This window comes from Diadema antillarum, unplaced genomic scaffold, assembly GCF_040938485.1.
Source record: "Diadema antillarum isolate AM-2024a unplaced genomic scaffold, OU_Dant_1.0 seq00000510_RagTag, whole genome shotgun sequence".
NCBI lineage: Eukaryota > Metazoa > Echinodermata > Echinoidea > Diadematoida > Diadematidae > Diadema > Diadema antillarum.
In genome coordinates, this window is record NW_027271464.1 from 27,471 (window position 1) to 50,979 (window position 23,509).

General features: G+C 37.8%; 1 protein-coding gene across 1 annotated transcript in view; it reads right to left on the reverse strand.

Annotated features, from left to right (window-relative positions):
* Positions 1-4,915: 4,915 nt before the first annotated feature.
* LOC139734111 (uncharacterized) overlaps positions 4,916-23,509 on the reverse strand; it is a 40,372-nt gene continuing 21,778 nt past the window's right edge. The window contains exons 8-16 of the mRNA XM_071644928.1: positions 23,088-23,221; positions 11,769-11,929; positions 10,939-11,305; positions 10,043-10,212; positions 9,417-9,494; positions 7,798-7,952; positions 6,603-6,733; positions 5,728-6,249; positions 4,916-5,031 (exon numbers count right to left, since the gene is read on the reverse strand). Coding sequence (XP_071501029.1) covers positions 4,916-5,031; positions 5,728-6,249; positions 6,603-6,733; positions 7,798-7,952; positions 9,417-9,494; positions 10,043-10,212; positions 10,939-11,305; positions 11,769-11,929; positions 23,088-23,221 — 1,834 coding nt within the window. The remainder of the gene's footprint in view (positions 5,032-5,727; positions 6,250-6,602; positions 6,734-7,797; positions 7,953-9,416; positions 9,495-10,042; positions 10,213-10,938; positions 11,306-11,768; positions 11,930-23,087; positions 23,222-23,509) is intronic.

Sequence of the window (23,509 nt, forward strand, 5' to 3'; positions counted from 1 at the left end):
ACCACATGACCCATCATCATGTTACCCTGATTAAGTCAAATTTCTTGGAGGAAATGTTAAGAAATTATGATGAAAGATATTGAGGTTGGTATTTATTCAAGAATCAAAATTCACCTCCATTGGTCAGATTATCATTCTTTTAAAGATGTTTCTAAATGCAAAGTTTTTTTTGGTGATATTTTCTGAAATATGTCCTTTTCCCACTTTGTCACACTAGTAATCCTTAAATCAGAAGCTAGAATAAGATACTGAAAACTGCTAAACACTATCTATAGCCAGATCTCGACACTAACGGTGGCCCGGTGGCCCGGGGCCACCAAAAACGCACATCGGGACACCAAAATTTCAGAAATGAAGACTTTGGTGGCCTGATCGGGCCACCCAAAAATGTCGATGTTTGCCTTTGGGCCACCAAAAATAAAAGTTAGTGTGGAGCCCTGCTATAGCCATGGTCACACTGGCAGAAGATCGTGAAGTTTAAGATTGTGATCTTTAAGATCTCGAAGTTTGCCAGTATAATCGCAAACTTCTTGCAAAACTTCTTGCAAAACTTCCTGCAACACTTTCCACTCAAACTGGGGATATTTCCCGCACCCCCGCCAATTTCTTCGATCTTTGGGGGCAGTGTGAATGCAGGCAACTTGAACTTTGTGAAGTTCATCACGTAACCAGATGTTTGCAGGTGGTGCCTCCAAAGCGCGCGGTCATTGTGATGTACGTATGTGCATTGTTACGTCACAAGTACTGGCTGTCAGATGGCACGCTCTTTCTTACGCACTTGCACCAATAACCAAAACTTCGAGAACTTAAAGATCAAGAAGTTTAGCTGCCAGTGTGAACGGATGAGCATCACTTCATGATCTTCAAACTTCACAATCTTTTTCCAGTGTGACCGCAGCTTATGTGTTTGCCTAGTCTTCACCGCATCAAATCTCCAAAGACAAGTTTTTCAAAAATTGCATCTATCTTGAAGCGGGCTTCCTTTATTTACTGTTTTTTCTTTTTCTTTTGAACTAAGATCTTGTGGATAAAGTGTGACAAACGATATTTTCCTGGACTACCTAGAGAATCCAGAATTTAAAAAAAAATATATATAAGCTGTTATTTTCGCAAGGGTTTGATTTTCATGAATTTCGCGAATCACAGTAGGACAGTGAATTTAACAACATGCGAAAATGTCGCCATGCCCTAGGGTAATAATGCATTTACATTAGTGTTGGCGTCAAATTCGCTAAAACATCTTGTGAAAATATGTGTGACCTCCTCACTCGCGAAAATATCTGTACGCAAAACGGAACAGCTTATACGGTACTATACCGCCAAAATCAGAATATTTGTAATCTGTAGGTCAATATGATGATGGGTCACATATACTCCCTGCTTTCATGTAACAGTGGAGCCCAAGCGTGAGACCATGGGTTTTCCAAAACAATTCAGTACAGCTTTAATACATGTTGCAATCACAACTGCTATTCAAATGACATTCGTACAGCATAAACAAAAGAAAAATGGTCAATGTTTCATCTGTAGCTAGCTGTATATCCATAGTCTCATATGAATGGGTAAATCGATAAGAAAAAATAGTAGACACTTCTGGGTGGTGTAATCACTATAATCAACAGTCAAGTCTGAGAATACTCTTACCACAGTGCTGTGAGAATGTGGGTATATTCATTAGATCCATTTATAGCAGAAAAATATGCACACTTACTAGAAATAAATACAGTACATGCATTGCTAATGGGAGTGCATATATTTGCTGGATTAGAAAAAAAAAAGAAATGTCTTGTACATATATACATGTATAATATACAGCCATATGTTCAAAGGGTAATGGCTCACTATCAAGACTGGTTATAAATAGCATTGGTTTTGCGTGTAATAAACAATCAATTTTCAGGATAGAATTGCCATCGACACTGTCATATTGTCCTTTTCATTTCTGACCAACAAATACACAAACTTGTAAAAAGAAAGTTTTTGATTTGTTGAGTGCATTATTTGCTAGCCCATGGTGTCATAAAGGAGTGCATTGCCGCATAAACAACAATCAAAAGTTCATGAAATAAAGTTGAAATAATTGCAAAAGTTATTTTCTGTATATGTGTACTTTGTTTTGCTTGTGTGTGTAAGCCATTTTGTTTGATTCTGGATGGAAGTAAAATTAATTTATACGGTATTATTACTGAAATATCAATTACAGCAAAAAAGTTGTAATATATTTTCCCACTAATTTACATACTCTGCACATGAAATTGAGACAATAAATTATGGTCTCCAATTTCAATAGTTTCCTATTAATGGTGTGTATCTGGTAGTGTATGAAGTTACATTTACTGCAAATTAAAGCCACAAGAGCAAATTTCTGTCCATTTCTTGTTAATTATTATTATTATTATTGCTATTGTTGTATATATGTATATATATATATATATATTTTTTTTTTTTTTGGGGGGGGGGTTTCAAGTTGAAACATTAAATCTAGAAATATCTTGCAAAAGAAAGACAAATAATGAACTACAACGTAATAAATATCTTTTTAAATTGTGTGAACAGCATGGTGAAGCTTCAGCAACAAAAGGATTTCTTACTTTTAGACCTTCCTTTATTCCTGTGTCTATGAATAAATGTTTATGTTTGTGTGTGTGCGGGGCTGCACACTAACCCATTTTTTCTACTGGTGCGACGACAGACAGGATGGACCAGTAGGTTCCCAGTTTTTCCACTTTTTATTGGTCCATTCCTGAAAAAGTTACTGGTCTGACAGTGGTTTGTACTATTCAGGGACCGTCGGACCAGTGCCAGTGTGCAGCGTTGGTGTGTGTATGTGTGTTTCTGTAAGTCTGTGTCTCTCTGGAATTAACACACCACACTGGCCAACAGACGATAAAACTACATTTGCTCAGTACACGTGTACAATAGTTGTAGTACTATCACAACCGAATAAAAGAAATGAAAACACTGATATACAATTATACATTCATATTTCTTCTTCTTGTAAGTACAAAATATGAAAGTCATTTTATTACAAGAGAAATTAAAGCAGCAGAATCAGAACTCGGAACTCTTGGAGTCATATGTTTGCCAATTTTGGGGAGCACTTATAAATCCCAAGGCATAAAATACCACCAGAAATTACACAGAATATCTGAGTTGAATGGGGAACACCTTACATGTGAATAAATAAACATAAAATACCTATTAGTATTCAGGAAGAAAAAGTCTCAGACATTTACTGAACGGGATGGGGGTGGCAGTTTTGAAAGAAAAAAGACAGAAAGAAAAGAAGGAAGGAAGAAAGAAATCCTACTTTGTGGACGGAATAAGACGATAACCACCTTCATCAAGATATATGTATGTTGAAATATGAATACTAAAATTGAAATCAAGATATATGTCTGTTTAAACATAAATACTAAAATTGAAATCAAGACATACTGGTATGTAATAATACTTATGCCATTGAGTATTGCTAGAAAGTGGCAAGCTGAATATGATGAACAGGAATGAAAAAAAAAACTAAGATCTGGTTTGGCAATCAAGTGCAAAAAGAATACAAAACATGAAGAAAACGTAAATACCTTAAAGGACAAGTTCACCTTCATAAACATAAGGATTGAGAAAATGCAACAATATTAGTAGAACACATCAGTGAAAGTTTGAGGAAAATTGGACAATCGATGCAAAAGTTATGAATTTTTTAAATTTTTGTGTTGGAACCGCTGGATGAGGAGACTACTACAGCTTGTGAGTCATATGCGTACAACAGTATAAAGAAAATATAAAAGAAAATTCAACATATTTTCACTTTTTTCGCATAATAAAAGAGCAATTGACTTGCCTCTTTCTAAAGGCAGGGGGAATAATATTACCCATAACATTTATCGGTAACGAGTCAGGGGAATGTGTACTTTTTTCAAAAGATGGAATTTTGTGAAATTCTCTTTATATTTTCCTTATATTGTTGTACGCATGTGACATCTAAGTTATTCATACACTGCAGTAGTCTTCTCATCCAGCGGGTACTGCAAAAAAACTTCAAAAATTCATAACTTTTGAACGGATTGTCCGATTTTCCTCAAACTTCCACCAATGTGTTCTTCTAATATTGCTACATTCTCTCAATCCTTATGTTTATGAAGGTGAACTTGTCCTTTAACACCTTCAGCCACAATGATGCATGATTAGAATCATTTGAACTGAATGCCAGAATTCCGATGCAACAGTTACTTAACTGTATGATCAAAAGCTCCAATTAGCAGTGTTAAATAATGGAATTATCAAACTGTAAATAACTGATCTCCCATGAAATACAGGTATACAACAGTAGGATAGAAGCCTCTGAAATAAGTTAAATAGAACATCTACTATTTCAACACTGCGATACTGATCATTACTGTTTTTATGCACTATCCTTTCCCCTCAGTTCCTAATTCTTACAAAGTAATAGTCACATGGGTTATTTCTAAACTGATGTACAAATGCTCACTGATGTCATGTGACTTTAATACATCAAAGTAAAGATCAACTGGTCTAAAAATGCCCCCATAACTACCTTTCCACATTTACGTAGACTCAGGAAAGTCCAGGCATTTGAAAAAAATAAAAATAAAAACAAGAATGTCACTTACACTAAATTTGACACAGTATCGAGTAAGAACCTCTCTTCTATTTTTCCTTTTCCCTTTTGAGACAGACATGAATACCATTTTTTTTTTTTAATATTGAAAAGATTTTCTGGGCAACTTGATAGGGAGATCCCTTTTTCTAGACACAATTTCAGTCACAGGATTGGTTCATTCTGCATGACTGGCGTCACTACTGCAGTTAGTGTTGTCCTACATGGGGGAGGGGGGCGTCGGGGTTGGATGATGGGGAGGAAGGACGGGGGAGGGGCGATGAGGACAAGGATCGGTCATGCTTCGGCTTCCGTCTCTGGTCTCTGCCGTCTGCCAGAGCCTGATGCTGAAGTCGTGAACTGGAGGATGTGTCGATGCCGCAACTTTCCGTCCCACCTAGGAGAGAAGTGTCCTGGGTTTGAGGGCAAGAGAAATAGAACAATTCAAACAAATGATGATGATGATGATGATCCACAGCATTTGTATAGCGCCACATATTTGTTTTAGAAACATTCAAAGGCTGAAATACCAGACATGACAAACAGATAAAAATATCCACAGCATAACAATATATCGTAAGTTTTTGACATGACAGTGTACTACAAGTTAATAAACTCACTGACAACTGTATTCAGCAGGCATCATTTTTATAAAAGGGGTAGAATCTATATACATTTGTGAAGTTCTTCCAGATGTGTTCCTACAAATTTTGCAAGAAAGAAGGCATCAATTATGATTGAAAAAATAATAATAAATGTAATATATATCATGCGCCATTTGGTCTTCATTTTTTGTTCATTTGAAAACACTGATATCAATGGGAAGAATTCCCATAAAGAACACCAAGTTAGATCAACTTTTATAAATATGAAGCCATTTATCACATTCCCTACATCTTAGTGCATTGCAAAATGGTGAGAGCACTTCATTTTTACTATGCTAAGTTAATATCACCATTTGACATAGACAAAGAATTCTTCAAAGTTATGAAATACTTTGCTTGGCATGATTATATTTATAAGGAACAATAGCATACATCTCATATCATAAGATTCTACCTAAACTTGGGATCTTTTGAAAATCACAGATTTTTTTTGGGGAAGCTCACTTTTCAGGTCATAGATTTCTTCCTCTTCTTGATTTGCGAAATTATCGTGGAGTTCCCAGGATTTGGGCCAGAGCTTCCGGTTGAGGCTGTCGCCATGGTTACGCCTCATCTGGGCCAGCTGGTGGCTGGTGAGGCTGTGTGATGAGGCGTTGGACTGGCTGCTCGTTCGCCCACTGTCGGCTGACAACCTCCCACCACGTGACTTGCTCTTGCTGGGAGAGATCCCACTCTGTGATGGCTTGGGAGATGATAATGACGATGATGGTGCAGGGTTACCATGGAGGGCATCCCCCCTGTCTATCGGCGTCCTCTTGGGATGTACCCCCATGCGGGGCTGGTCCCATTGGGATGGTTGTCGACTGTGCCTCGGCTGCTTCTCACTGGTTTGTTGGTGGGATGGGTGAGCAGCGCGAGGGGGCGGAGGGGTGCAATGGCTGGGTGGGGAAGGAGATCGTCGCGTGTGGTGGGAGTGGTCGACCTTGGAAGCTACAGGAGAGCGCTGTCGCTTTGGACTGGAGCTGCCTGTTTATACATAAATGTATGATAAGGTGTGGTATAGTCAAATCTTACACTATTTGATGTTGCTGATGCACCAACAGTGGTGTTCTAGACACCACTATTACTACACCATAACACAAAATCAAACTGACACTGGGGGGTTAATTTACCAATTGCAAGTGGTACTCACTTTAACCCGTTGAGGACGAGTCCCAAGATTACTCGGACAGGTGTCTATCGGAAATGCGTGTTATAGCAAAATCAGTCCGTCCTGAACGGGTTAATACTCAACTCGACATCGTACCCGCCATCTAGATGAGATTACCAGTGCGCTAATTCCCTGACAGACAGTGAATATGTGCAATGTACATACTTACGTTTTGCATTTGCACTGAGCGTCACACTGTCAATTTTGATGACCCCCTGCAGCTTAACGGCATTCTTCTTCTCAAGGTACTCCTTATTCTTGCGCTTCAACCAGTCCACATGCCTCTGGGTTCGCTCATCACTACACAGGGGATAGAGAAACAAAAATTAAGCACTCTTAACTCATCCATCCAGTCCTCCTGCTTTACACTTTGTGATTTCCTGGGACTAAAACATTCCATGAAATAGCCTTGTTGCATCTGATGCTCATTTGCAAGTGAATCCCTATAAGTCTTATCATTATCTAAATTTTGATGAATGACAAAAAATGTACCATGAATATCTGGATTGCAACTGACTGACAAATAGCCCTTCATCAATGTGAATACAGTGCACTCCCGTTACAACGAACACGGTTATAACGAAATTTCGTTATAACGAAGTAAATCTTCTGGTCCCAAAATTATCGCCATTAAAGTCTATGGTACAAAATTCGCTTATAACGAACACGGTTATAGCGAAATTTCCGTTATAACGAAGTCTTTTCCGAGCGCCACAGACAAAGAAAAACAAAAGAAATGTGCTCCGTTATAACGAAATGTGAATTGCTTTCAAAAATACGTAGCGGAACAAGCTTATAATTAGCGTCTCTGCATGGGTGAACGCTTCTCACCACTGTGTGTTCGCTCCTTGTGTCACGCACGGTTTCTGAGGGGAACTTGCGTTAATTATTGTAATACAGTTATCCCATCACATTTCACATAGCTTTCCGGTGTATGATGAGTATTCAGCAAACAGAATATATATGATATATATATACGTGGTTTCCTTGTTTTCATTATACAGCTGTACAATATATTTGTTCGGTTATAACGAAATTTCGTTATAACGAAAGAAAACTGCCGGTCCCGAGCATTTCGTTATAACGGGAGTGCACTGTATGCAGCAATTATTCAATGATTTAGTCATAGCCATGATAAAAAATCATGGGCATAAACATACCGGTAGGACTCGAAATAAATGATCTCCTGATTACTAGACAGGCGTTGTATCCATTAGACTATTATTAAGCTTCAGTTTGACGAAGTTCATTTTAAAATACCTTATTATTATATAACTTTGATTCACAAGCATTCAGAACAGATGACATAGTTTCGAAGTCTACATCTAATGAGTCTGGAAGATGCACTGTCACTAGAAACTCACTCATTAACCGTTGAAGACCTGGATGTTGATCGCCGTGACGACAGATCACTCTTCTGCTTCCGGAACCTCTTCTCCATCTTGGCAGACTTCTTGTCAATTGCCTCGGTGGCCTGTTTGTGGACAGTCATCTGATGGGATGCCTTGTTGCCTATTTGCTGCACATAAGAAGAAGGCAAAGAGGATATGGTGACATCATATACATTTTTGGACATTCTTGCAAAGTACTGGACCTGTCTTTGAATAATGTTTCCTCTTTTCTGGAGTAAACAGAATTTGCAATCATATACAAATGTGCACAAACTAACACACACACAAGGAAAGATATAAGATGACAGACAGGTAAAAATTCATAATTTTCTATTCTTATTCATTATTTGAAATAGATGATATGGCAAATGGATTCATAATACATAACAATAACACAAAACTAAATGTCTTGTGTATTAATACAGCTTGACCAAATACATGTGTATGAAAATTCACATAAAATAACTGATGCAACTGAAACATCTCATATTCAACCATTCAACTTGACAAGACATGTACTTACAAGATATGAAAAGAAAATGGAGATAGAAAAAAAATAGAATTCATTTACTGGAATTCATCACAAGGACTTGCATGTATCAATGCACTAAAATTAAACAAAATCCATTAAACATGCATACTACATTGCCCTACCCTCCCCCCCCCCCCACTCCCAAGTCTGATGTACATCTCTAACACACATAAACATGCTCAAAACTCATCTTTATATCATCAATCTGAGATAAAACTGAGCTACAAAAAGGAGTCTGGCCAAATAACTTTCATGGCTGTTTTTCAAATTGCATATATGGTTCATAACATTCTTAACCCTAAAAAGACTGGGGAGGGGGGCTTTTTGGGCCCCCCTCGACATTTTTCGCGATAAATCTGGAACGAAAAAATCTCGCGCCGCGACGTTTTATGACTTTTTTTTAAAAAGTCTTTTGAGACCAAATTTGCGACGCCTGGGTACGCGGTTCTGAAGTTACGCACTATTTTGTAAGTGCATGTCAGACCCGAAATTGCTCAAAAACGTGATTTCATGTACAAATCCAATGCAAATTCTGTTTCTGACCGAAATTCATAAATGTATCATTATTTTTACTTCTACTGATCAAAATCAATAAATTTCATGTTGTTTATGATCGAAATAGTGTCGCCGATGATTTCCATCGAAAAAAACAGTAAAAAACAAAAAGTCGAAAACAGTGAAATACATAAGAAATTTTAAAAACAATGAATTACATAAGAAAAAAAATTTGATACAGCTGTTTTTTTTATGTACATTCAATAAGAATCCTACACAGAGTACCTTAACAAAAAATCAGCAGTTATGGACCTTTAATTACAGATTAACAGCCATTTTTTAAAATTCATGCATAAATTAGCATAATCAATTTATTAAAAGTAAATTTGAATATTTGCAAAATAATTACCTATTCAGTTTTGTAGATCACCTTGTGGGTGACCTGCGTGCCAATTTTCCTTGCGATCACGTGGTCAACGGCCAAGATCTTAGGGGGGCCCAATGAGCCTCCCCCCCCGTCCTACGAGGCATCAATATAGCCCAGTCTTTTTAGGGTTAAACTCACCAGATATTGCTCCTGGATTTTCTTCCATCGCTCCTCGAATGCTTTCTTGTCCTCCAGCTGCTGTTTCCTCCTCTCCTCCTGGTTAATAACGATTTGGAGAAACACAACAAAAAGTATGCTAATATCTATGTCAGGAATACTTCTGATATGCATGCACACGTAGGCAGAATTTCACTGCTCCATGTATTCTGTCACAATGATGATTGAATTTCATGTGCAAAGTTAGCCATGATGAATGATGAATTACTTTGTATGTTTTCTCAAATGAATTGTTAATTTGTACCACGTACAAACAATAAATGAAATGAAATGAAATGTCAGTAACCTCTAAAAATGACAAATACAACAACCCCACAAAATAACTGGCATTGTACAGTGTCACATGACTCTTTACTAATACTGGTTGGCAAACAGTGACCCATTTTCCACTTAAAAGATAAGTATTGCAACTCTTTTGACAATGTTAACCCGTTGAGGATGGGCTGATTTTGCTACGACACACATTTTCTGTAGTCACTTGCCCGAGTATACTTGGGACTCGTCCTCAATGGGTTAAGAGTGAAAGGATGATTCAAATACAAATGCAAATTTCTCAGAGAGATTAAACAGGGATGGACAGTGGTTACCCTGAGTTTTTCGGCTTCTGATGACTTCTTCTCCATCCTCTGCTCCATCTCCTTGCGGATGTCCTCCAGTCTCTTGACGAGGTTCTCCTTCTCCTGCATGGCGTGGGACTTGATGGACTCCAGGCGCTCATGGTCCACGCTCAGCAAGTCATCGAGGAACTGGACATGGTCTGTGCATTCCAAAAAATCAAACAGGATATGAACCTCTTTGGATTTTAATATAATGATGCCACATAAGTTTGTCTTATTGCAGAATAACTCTTAAAAGACACTTGGCTTTTTGGCTGAAAGTGGCCTGATGAAATTCCTCATTAAAATAAAAAGACAATTTGGCATGTGTCCAACAACATTACAAGAAAGAATGCATATAATCATACAATTCATATAATGATGCTACAAGAGTTTGTGCTATTGCAGAGTAACTCTAACAAGACACTGGTTAATTGGCTGAAAGTGGTCCGATGAAATTCCTCATGTTAAAAAAAAAGAAAGACAATTTGGCACATGTCCAACAATACAAGAGAGAATGCACATCAAATTTTCACAATAAGATATCGGCAGAATGTTCTTTATGACAGCAATTTTTCAGATGAATTCAGTTTAGAGGGATTTGCTTTTGTGCAACGGATAAACCTGGTATCTTTGCACCACTTCAAATGCACCAGTATGTGCTAATTGGTATGTTATGGGTGGTACTTGGTTTTCATTAACCCCCTCATCACCACTGTCTTAAATGCCATTGACTTTGTACACAAAGAAGTTGCTAACACGATGGAGAGTTAAAGTAAATTTGCAGTCTCTTGTCATATTCCTCCGCTGACATGGCTCTCACCTACTCCCTTTCTGATCCCTTCCTCATGGAAGACAAACAAAGAAACAAACAAATGGTAGTCTACCTTTGACGTAGCCCTCCCAGTCTCCCAGCTTCTTGTCGATGGACATCGAGCGCAGACTCTTCCTCTCATCCGCCTGCTGCTTCTCGTCTTCATTTCGTTGCTGGGCGTGGTCATAGCTGGGGTGGGGCGCCACCGCATAGGGGCGGCCCTTACCCATCCGGGAGCCATCGCTCTTCTGCGATGCATTGTCATCCATGTTCTTGGCACTCTCTGTGAGTTCATCCCTCGGTGTGCGGGGGGAGTTGTCTGCTTGTTTGTCGGTCCCGTCAAGATCTCTTCTCCTCTGGGCTCCGACTGAAGCCAAGAAGTCCATGCAGGCCACGGCACCACTATCCCACGCACAGTCCAGCGGGGTCAACATCAGACCCTGCAGATTTTACGAGAACAAGAGGTAGATTGTCTCAACGACATACCTTAATCTTACCAATGCTAATACTACAATCAACTGCTTCAAATTCTAGGCATATCGCCATTTTTTTTTTTTTACAGGATCAAATAAGACTGCAAAATTGGTCTCAAAAGGTGGTTTAACTTCAAGATTTTTTGGAATAGCAATTGTAAATTTTCACAATATATTCTAGGTAATTGTAACAGAGGGAAATCCTAATTCTTTGTGACACATCTTACTGCTTTGCATTTGGACATATATGACAAAATGTCATAGCTCAGAAACAATTTACTTGTACCTTCTTCAAACAATATACCAAAACTAATACTCTATGTATATCACTATACAGTTCTGTTCTAATAATATCATCATAATTAAAGATACAAGGCTATTTATGCAACAGTACATATGGGGGTGACAATGCAAATTAATCAGCTCTTACGTTTTCATGGTGATAGATGGCATCAAGGTCCACCTTGAGATCTACCAGAAATCGACACGATGTCACCTTGGCATTTTCTGCTGCCACATGCAGCGGGGTTCTACCCTTCTCATCCTTGGAGTCTGGCTTGCAACCACTGGCAATTAGGAATTTAAGGATATCTGCAAACAGACAAATGGATAAGTGAATGAATGAATAAGTGAATGTATAAATGAATGAATGAATGAATGAATGAATGAATGAATGAATGAATGAATGTATGAATGAATGAATGAATGAATAAATGAATAAATGAAAGAATGAATGCAGGGATGAATGAATGATTAAACAGATAAATAATGGACGGATTAACAAATAGATGAATGCACGAATGAATACACAGAATATGAGCAATGTCACATATGTTTTTATTGTACAGATTGTACAGATTCATTCAAAGGAGTGACAAATTCAAAGACTCCATGCCATTTTCTTTGGAAAAAAGGACTATTTCATTCATCGCTGTGAAAATCACTTTCAAGTCAGGGACTAAAACTTTCGCTTCTGTAACTTTCACCTCACTTCTGAGGCTAGTTCCTTCCCTTCTGGAATTACTACCTCCACATCTAGGACTATTACTGTGTCATCTGGGACTATATATATATTGCCTTCACTTCAGGGATAACCAAGTTTTAACCTTGATTATGATAATAGTTTTCCAGTCTGCATGCCAAGCAAAAAAAAAAAGAGGGGAAAAAAGTCTCTTACACACCAGAGGATGTGATGTATTGATATAGGAAGTACATTGACAGCAAATATACAGGGTGGCTAAGAAAGAATGGAACACCTAAGATCTTTAATTTCAGCAATATTGTTACAAATACATCATTATTTTGCATACTGTTGAAAAGGCCATTCTTTTTCCAATGGATTGACACCAAGTTCTTTAATTTTGGTTAATGCGTTATGATTTTAGGACCATTTTTGTCAACACTTGCAATTTTCAAAATGCGATCATTTTGCACTCTCAGAGATACCGAAACCAGCGGCTTGCCATAGAACCAGTAGCGTTCACAATGTGTGGAATGTGGGGTGGACGGTGTGATTTTCATTGTCCGTTATCATTGTGAATGAGACGACCTGTTGGGCTCATTGAGATGCTAAATTTAGCTGGAAAATAGTGAGGTTTATTTAAAGACATGATTGGCAGTGACGTGAGTTCACGAGTGGTTTAGGAATAAAGCCCGTACTTTTGATTAAGTATACATTGATAAATACAGTGAGAACTGAGAATATTGCTGAGTCGGTTTATGATTAAATTAATTTATGATCTTCATTATGCTTGCTTTTCTTTGTAGTTTTCATCCATCTGAACATAATTATACAGATCAGACAGCTCAGATAGAGAATTTTTAAAATCGGTCAGCCACATTGTTAAACCGTGTCTTTAAATTTTCATACGACTGCTCGGAGACACTGTAATTTTACAATAGACATCTCAGAGTCGTATGCTAGCGAAGACATCTCTGCAGCTAGCAAAGTCTGCAGTCGTAAACTAGTTTCAAGCCCGGTGAGATACTTGGTAATTCGTTAATAAACCGACACTGAAATATTCTCAGTTCTCAGTGTATTTATCAATGTATACTTGATTAAAAGTACGGGCTTTATTCCTAAACCACTCATGAACTCACGTCACTGCCAATCATGCCTTTGAATAAACCTCGCTATTTTCCAGCTAAATTTAGCATCTCAATGAGCCCATCAGGTCGTCTCATTCACAATGATAACGGACAATGACAATCACACCGTCCACCCCACATTCCACACATTGTGACCGCTACTGGTTCTATGGCAAGCCAAATTGTTGCTGGTTTCGGTATCTCTGAGAGTGCAAAATGATCACATTTTGAAATTGCAAGGGTTGACAAAAATGGTCCTAAAATCATAACGCATAAACAAAATTAAAGAACTTGGTGTCATTCTATTGGAAAAAGAATGGCTTTTCAAATAGTATGCAAAATAATGACATACTTGCTACAATATTGTTGAAATTAAAGATCTTAGGTGTTCTGTTCTTTCTGGGCCACCCTGTACATGTATATGTATATTTTTTTTTGATAATTCAGTGCATATTGCAACTGTCCATGTGACATGATTTGCAAGACCTATTTAACTTCAAATGGTGGTCTTATCATCTATGAAAGGACTCATAGTAAAGCCTTGCATGATTTACATGCAATGATAAAATCTGAAAGTGCCACACACCAAAGGCAATGATCCCCTTTCATGCATGACAAGCATTTGCACAAATCCTCACCGCTAATGGTGCGTGAACAATTTGAGGTGCTCATTTAATGGAAGTAATTCATTGCTTGCAGAGGTCAAGTCTATGTTTGAGCTTGTTGTTAAATTAATTCAAATTGGCCCACTAACTACAATGTTCCACAGGGGGTGCTCTTATCATCAACCTATACAAGCCTAACCCAAAGGATTTTTTGTGGTTGAGAATAGGAGCTTCCATGCTTATGTAAAGTCTAGTCAACTACAAGATGTGTTCACAAGGTCTCTACATTCAAGTTTTGGATCCTTGTGTGGCTACATTTTCACCAAAAGTTTAATAGCTTAATTAGGTGATACGCTATCAGCGTATCACCTATTGTGATTGTCAAAATTTCTCTTTTTTTTCATTCTTCTTTCTTTCTGCCACATTTTGTGTCGTCAATATCTCAACAATGACATTACGGAATAACATGACATTTTCAGTCAACATGTCTCATAACAATATCTGGGCACAATAAGGTTTTCATGACAGTAACATATCTATGACGTCATCTAGGCGCCATTTTGTGATTTTCGGACCTTGTCACATGATCGATCATAACTTCATAACTAGATATCATTTCTGTATCATTTTCGGTGGACATAAAGTTCAGGTCACGCTCTATCTTACATTTAAACGCTAGTTACCCAGGTCATCATTACGCGCGCGTTTGCGCGCGTCAAAATTTTAAAAGGCTCAAAACGACTTCCCAATGGGAAATCTCGAAGTTTCAGACAATTTTAAGCGTTTCAAACATTTTCTCGCGTGCGCGTCCGTCCGCGCAATTTCGCGCGCAGAGGGCGTAACTAACATGAAAATGCATTTTTTTTGACTGATTTGGATTTCTGATACTTTGAGTAACAATATCCATTGATTTCCGATCGATTTTGACCTATAACAAAGGAATGCACTGGCGTCAAAGTTGAAATTCCGCGCGCGCGTCTTTCTGCAAATATAGTGAAAAAACATGTTTTTGTTTATGTCGCCATAGCTCTTTAAATCGTCCATTGACCCTATATTTCTATTGCATATTACAAAAGCATATGAATTGGAAATAACGTTTCAAGTACCAATATTGCCAGGAAAACTCATGACGTCATCATATCATCATCTGAAATCAAAAAAGTGGAATTAATTTTTTTGAGGTACTCTTTCTGACATTCATTTACTCGTATCTCTATTGTTTAAGCTTAATATCACCCCAAATTCAGATATGTTTTACTTTGAACATTTGCCTTTCAAGTCCATGTCATGGTTTTGAAATTTGATGACGTCATCATACTTTAAATTGTGATTAAAGGTAAAGACGCAAAATCGGACAAGTTTACGTGTTATGTCTATGGGAGGTGATTTTTTTAAAAACCATACATTGACTTGACAATGTTTAAGCACCTTTATCTCAGATGATTTTGCTTCATTTCCTCTGAAAATTAAGTATGTTGTAGCTGTGACAATAAGCTGCAGTAATCATGCATTTTATTCTTTGAAATCTCCTCATCAGGTTGACAATTTTGCAATTTAAAACTGAAAATGAGAATGGAATGCGGACGAAACGATTCCTGATTCATCTTTCACGTACATAAGTTTACGTTCCTCTAATTTTCTCGTCGAGACGTATGGCCGAGTGGTTAGAGGTGTCGTCACAGAAACGTGAGGTTGCACACGTACGGGTTCGAACCTCACAAGAGCACGAAAGAAAATAATTTTTTTTTTACTTTTTTTCTTCAATGGAGTACTACACCTTCGTCCATGTAGAAGTCACGTTCGCATGTAAACAGACCTATACGCACACACTCACACAGTATCCCTTTGTTTATCGTTGGAGACTGCATTGCTTCGACTGCTTCAAAATATTGCAGGCTGGGCTTTTCAAGCTGATCATGGTATATTGTAACAAAATGAAATTTGTTCATATCAATTCAGTAACACAATGTAGTCGTGGTTACTTTGTGCTGATTTTATACATGTAAGAAGCTATACATTGTAAAAAAAGGTATTTGAATTGTTCCTTTAAGTCAGTCTTCTGTATTGATGATTATTTGTCAATTAGTGGTTTTTGTGGAGTTTCAGATAATGATAAAAAGTATGTATGATAAGTGCAGCGATACTTTCTACAGTTAGTTCAAAGTTGTGTTACAGAGGTTTGATACATACATTTAGCATTGTGTTTGTGTGTCCACGTGTGTATACAGGTTGGCCATATGGCACATTCTAGACAATAAATCTTAATTAATTAGCAAACGCGATCAGCTATGGAACTGAATATGGTACTAATGTATGATGTTCATGATTCTCATTAAACTGTGACGAGTTTAAAGAGATAGCTTAACTGTGTGTAAAAATAAAGCAATAATAAGGAAATTTTAAGGGAATTTGATAACCATGCCTATAATAATTTCATACAGGTACTAATAGCTGCCTCATATTCATGTGATTGATCGTCATGTCAATAGCAAACTGACAACATACGATTAATATATTATACATTAAGCAACTGTCTTTCAAATCCATATCGATGTTTTCTACTTTGATGACGTCATCATACTTTAAATTGTGATAAAAGTAAAGACACAAAATCGGACAAGTTTACGTGTTATGTCTATGGGAGGTGATTTTTTTTAAAACCATGCATTGACTTGACAACGTTTAAGCACCTCTATCTCAGCTGATTTTGCTTCATTTCCTCTGAAACTTTAGTATGTTGTAGCTGAGACAATAAGCTGCAGTAATCATGCATTTTATTCTTTGAAATCTCCTCATCAGATTGACAATTTTGCGGTTTAAAACTGAAAATGAAAATGGAATGTGGACAAAACGATTCCCGATTCATCTTTCACATACATAAGTTTACGTTCCTCATATGTTCCCGCCGAGACGTATGGCCGAGTGGTTAAAGTCGACGTCTCAGAGACGTGAGGTTGCGGGTTCGAACCCCACAAGATCATGAAACAAAATGCTTAGCTATTTTACTTTTTTTCTTCAATTTTGTATTACATATTCGTCCATGTAGAAATCACGTCCGTATATAAACGCACCTATACACACACACAGACACACAGACACACACCATATCCCTCTTTTTTGTGTTGGAGACCACATTGCTTCGACTGCTGCAAAATTTTGCAGGCTCACTTTGTCTAACCGATCATAGTATGTAATGACGACGACGGAGGTGTTGTACTTTGAACATTTGTCTTTCAAGACCATGTCATTGTTTTGTACTTTGATGACGTCATCACACTGAAAATTGTGATTAAAGGCAAGGTATCAAAACCAGCCGATTATAGGCTTTATGTCTGCGGCACGTATTTTTCCCAAGTTGCCAGAAATGGCATAGCGACATCAGTCGTTACAAGGCCGCATTTCCGTCTAGCAATGCAATACATGTTCACGCGGCCACGATTGTTGAGTGGGCATTGACTTTTTCCCCCTGTAATATCCATACATTTCTTTTTTGCCTTACCATTTCCGGGGATGTCCCGTGGCCGAGTGGTTAGAGAAACGGTTTTGCATGCACGCTCAATATAACTTCAAGGTGCCTATATCACATTCTTTTCTTTGTCGATCACAGATGACCGACACCTGATGACCCCAAGCGTATCACCTAACTCGTCAGCGTGACGAGTTTCATATCTTTATTCTTCTTTCTTTCTGGCACATTTTGTGTCGTGAATATCTCAACATTGACATGACGGAATAACATGACATTTTCAGTCAACATGTCTCATGACAATATCTAGCCACAATAAGGTTTTCATGACAGTTACATATCTATGACGTCATCTAGGCGCCATTTTGTGATTTTCGGACCATGTTACATGATCGATCATAACTTCATAACTAAAGGTCATTTCTGTATCATTTTCGTTGGACATAAAGTTCAGGTCACACTCTATCTTACTTTTTAATGCTAATTACCTAGGACATCATTACGCGCGCATTAGCGCGAGTCAAAGTTTTTAAATGCTTAAAACGACTTCCCAATGGGAAATCTCGAAGTTTCAGACAATTTTAAGCGTTCCGAGCGTTCGCGTCCGTCCGCGCATTTCCGCGCGCAGTGCGCGTAAGCAACATGAAAATGCACATTTTTTGACAGATTTGAATTCCTGATACATTAAGTAACAATATCCATTGATTTCCGATCAATTTCGACCTATAACAAAGGAATGCGCTGGCGTCAAAGTTGAAATTTCGTGTGCACGTCTATGTGGAAATATAGCGAAAAACATGTCTTTGTTTATTTCGCCATAGCTCTTTAAAACGTCAGGTGACCCTATGTTTTTATTGCATATTACAAAAGCATATGAATTGAAAATAACGTTTCAAGTATCAATATTTCCCTAAATACATTATGACGTCATCATATCATCATCTGAAATCAAAAAAGTGGAATTAATTTTTTTGAGGTACTGTTTCTGACATTCATTTGCTCGTATCTCTGTTGTTTAAGCTCAATATTATCCCAAATTCAGATATGTTGTACTTTGAACATTTGCCTTTTAAGTCCATGTCATGGTTTTGAAATTTGATGACGTCATCATACCTTAAATTGTGATTAAAGGTAAAGATGCAAAATCGGACAAGTTTACGTGTTATGTCTATGGGAGGTGATTTTTTTTTAAACCATGCATTGACTTGACAACGTTTAAGCACCTTTATCTCAGCTGATTTTGCTTCATTTCCTCTGAAACTTAAGTATGTTGTAGCTGAGACAATAAGCTTCAGTAATCATGCATTTTATTCTTTGAAATCTCATCATCAGGTTGACAATTTTGCAGTTTAAAACTGAAAATGAGAATGGAATGTGGACAAAACGATTCCCGATTCAGCTTTCACATACATAAGTTTACGCTCCTCATATTTTCTCGCCGAGACGTATGGCCGAGTGGTTAAAGGCGACGTCTCAGAGACGTGAGGTTGCGGGTTCGAACCCCACAAGATCACGAAACAAAATACTTAGCTATTTTACTTTTTTTCTTCAATTTTGAATTACATATTCGTCCATGTAGAAATCACGTTCGTATATAAACGCACCTATACACACACAGACACACACCATATCCCTCTTTTTTGTGTTGGAGACCACATTGCTTCGACTGCTGCAAAATTTTGCAGGCTGACTTTGTCAAACCGATCATAGTATGTAATGACGACGACGGAGGTGTTGTACTTTGAACAATTGTCTTTCAAGACCATGTCATTGTTCTGTACTTTGATGACGTCATCACACTGAAAATTGTGATTAAAGGCAAGGTATCAAAACCAGCCGATTATAGGCTTTATGTCTACGGCGCGTATTTTTCCCAAGTTGCCAGAAATGGCATAGCGACATCAGTCGTTACAAGGCCGCATTTCCGTCTAGCAATGCAATACATGTTCACGCGGCCACGATTGTTGAGTGGGCATTGACTTTTTCCCCCTGTAATATCTATACATTTCTTTTTTGCCTTACCATTTCCGGGGATGTCCCGTGGCCGAGTGGTTAGAGAAACGGTTTTTTCATGCACGCTCAATATAACTTCAAGGTGCCTATATCACATTCTTTTCTTTGTCAATCACAGATGACCGACACCTGATGACCCCAAGCGTATCACCTAACTCGTCAGCGTGACGAGTTTCATATCTTTTTTTATTCTTCTTTCTTTCTGCCACATTTTGTGTCGTCAATATCTCAACAATGACACTACGGAATAACATAACATTTTCAGTCAACATGTCTCATAACAATATCTAGCCACAATAAGGTTTTCATGACAGTAACATATCTATGACGTCATCTAGGCGCCATTTTGTGATTTTCGGACCTTGTCACATGATCGATCATAACTTCATAACTAGATATCATTTCTGTATCATTTTCGGTGGACATAAAGTTCAGGTCAGGCTCTATCTTACGTTTTAACGCTAGTTACCAAGGTCATCATTACGCGCGCGTTTGCGCGCGTCAAAATTTTAAAAGGCTCAAAACGACTTCCCAATGGGAAATCTCGAAGTTTCAGACAATTCTAAGCGTTTCAAACATTTTCTCGCGTGCGCGTCCGTCCGCGCAATTTCGCGCGCAGAGGGCGTAACCAACATGAAAATGCAATTTTTTTGACTGATTTGGATTTCTGATACTTTGAGTAACAATATCCATTGATTTCCGATCGATTTTGACCTATAACAAAGGAATGCACTGGCGTCAAAGTTGAAATTCCGCGCGCGCGTCTTTCTGCAAATATAGTGAAAAAACATGTTTTTGTTTATGTAGCCATAGCTCTTTAAATCGTCCATTGACCCTATATTTCTATTGCATATTACAAAAGCATATGAATTGGAAATAACGTTTCAAGTACCAATATTGCCAGGAAAACTCATGACGTCATCATATCATCATCTGAAATCAAAAAAGTGGAATTAATTTTTTTGAGGTACTCTTTCTGACATTCATTTACTCGTATCTCTATTGTTTAAGCTTAATATCACCCCAAAGTCAGATATGTTTTACTTTGAACATTTGCCTTTCAAGTCCATGTCATGGTTTTGAAATTTGATGACGTCATCATACTTTAAATTGTGATTAAAGGTAAAGACGCAAAATCGGACAAGTTTACGTGTTATGTCTATGGGAGGTGATTTTTTTAAAAACCATACATTGACTTGACAACGTTTAAGCACCTTTATCTCAGATGATTTTGCTTCATTTCCTCTGAAAATTAAGTATGTTGTAGCTGTGACAATAAGCTGCAGTAATCATGCATTTTATTCTTTGAAATCTCCTCATCAGGTTGACAATTTTGCAATTTAAAACTGAAAATGAGAATGGAATGCGGACGAAACGATTCCTGATTCATCTTTCACGTACATAAGTTTACGTTCCTCTAATTTTCTCGTCGAGACGTATGGCCGAGTGGTTAGAGGTGTCGTCACAGAAACGTGAGGTTGCACACGTACGGGTTCGACCCTCACAAGAGCACGAAAGAAAATAATAATTTTTTTTTTACTTTTTTTCTTCAATGGAGTACTACACCTTCGTCCATGTAGAAGTCACGTTCGCATGTAAACACACCTATACGCACACACTCACACAGTATCCCTTTGTTTATCGTTGGAGACTGCATTGCTTCGACTGCTTCAAAATATTGCAGGCTGGGCTTTTCAAGCTGATCATGGTATATTGTAACAAAATGAAATTTGTTCATATCAATTCAGTAACACAATGTAGTCGTGGTTACTTTGTGCTGATTTTATACATGTAAGAAGCTATACATTGTAAAAAAAGGTATTTGAATTTTTCCTTGAAGTCAGTCTTCTGTATTGATGATTATTTGTCAATTAGTGGTTTTTGTGGAGTTTCAGATAATGATAAAAAGTATGTATGATAAGTGCAGCGATACTTTCTACAGTTAGTTCAAAGTTGTGTTACAGAGGTTTGATACATACATTTAGCATTGTGTTTGTGTGTCCACGTGTGTATACAGGTTGGCCATATGGCACATTCTAGGCAATAAATCTTAATTAATTAGCAAACGCGATCAGCTATGGAACTGAATATGGTACTAATGTATGATGTTCATGATTCTCATTAAACTGTGACGAGTTTAAAGAGATAGCTTAACTGTGTGTAAAAATAAAGCAATAATAAGGAAATTTTAAGGGAATTTGATAACCATGCCTATAATAATTTCATACAGGTACTAATAGCTGCCTCATATTCATGTGATTGATCGTCATGTCAATGACAAACTGACAACGTACGATTAATATATTATACATTAAACAGCTGTCTTTCAAATCCATATCGATGTTTTCTAGTTTGATGACGTCATCATACTTTAAATTGTGATAAAAGTAAAGACACAAAATCGGACAAGTTTACGTGTTATGTCTATGGGAGGTGATTTTTTTTAAAACCATGCATTTACTTGACAACGTTTAAGCACCTCTATCTCAGCTGATTTTGCTTCATTTCCTCTGAAACTTTGGTATGTTGTAGCTGAGACAATAAGCTGCAGTAATCATGCATTTTATTCTTTGAAATCTCCTCATCAGATTGACAATTTTGCAGTTTAAAACTGAAAATGAAAATGGAATGTGGACAAAACGATTCCTCATGTATCTTTCACATACATAAGTTTACGTTCCCCATATTTTCTCGTCGAGACGTGTGGCTAAAGGCGACGTCTCAGAGACGTAAGGTTGCGGGTTGGAACCCCACAAGATCACGAAACAAAATACTTAGCTATTTTACTTTTTTTTCTTCAATTTTGTATTACATATTCGTCCATGTAGAAATCACGTACGTATATAAACGCACTTATACACACACACAGACACACACACACACGCCATATCCCTCTTTTTTGTGTGTTGGAGACCACATTGCTTCGACTGCAGCACAATTTTGCAGGTTGACTTTGTCAAACCGATCATAGTATGTAATGACGACGACTGAGGTGTTGTACTTTGAACAATTGTCTTTCAAGACGATGTCATTGTTTTGTAATTTGATGACGTCATTACACTGAAAATTGTGATTAAAGGCAAGGTATCAAAACCAGCCGATTATAGGTTTTATGTCTGCGGGACGTATTTTTCCCAAGTTGCCAGAAATGGCATAGCGACCTCAGTCGTTACAAGGCCGCTTTTCCGTCTAGCAATGCAATAGATGTTCACACGGCCACGTTGGTTGAGTGGGCATTGACTTTCCCCCTGTTATATCTATACATTGTTTTTTTTTTTTTGTCTTACCATTTCCGTGGATGACCCGTGGCCGAGTGGTTACAGAAACGGTTTCGCATGTACGCTCAATATAACTTCAAGGTGCCTATATCACATTCTTTTCTTTGTCGATCACAGATGACTGTCATCTGATGACCACAAGCGTATCACCTAACTCGTCCTCAATGTGACGAGTTTTCATGTCTCGTTTCAAGTTGATTTAAAAGTTAGGGCAGCTGACAATGTATCATTAAAGTTCCATAGCTAACTTCAAGTTAGGGCAGCTGGTTGTGTAAACATGACTATGGCCAGATTCATACCTAAGTCTTCCCTCAGAATGGCCTCATGGAAGGGGGAATGGCCCAAAGGACCAGTGGACTCCAAGGATCCATTGTGCTCTCGAAGGAGCTTCAGTACGTCTAGGGAGGCAGATTCCACTGCACAGTGTACAGGGCTATGTGGAAGAGAGAAAGACAGACACAGAGAGGGTTACATACATACATACAGACACTTGCATACACATGATGGTGTGAGCAAAATATACAAATAAGAAATATATTAACATATTGCACGACTACGCTGGGAGTTGGAATAGTATGAATATATTTTCCAGTACATCCTTGTGCATGAAAATACTTCAATGGGGAAATATTCAAAGTGATTAATTGAAATGCATACATCATTCTTGTCAATACATCTTTTTCCTCTTGCATGAAAACTGAAACATGTATCACTCAGACTC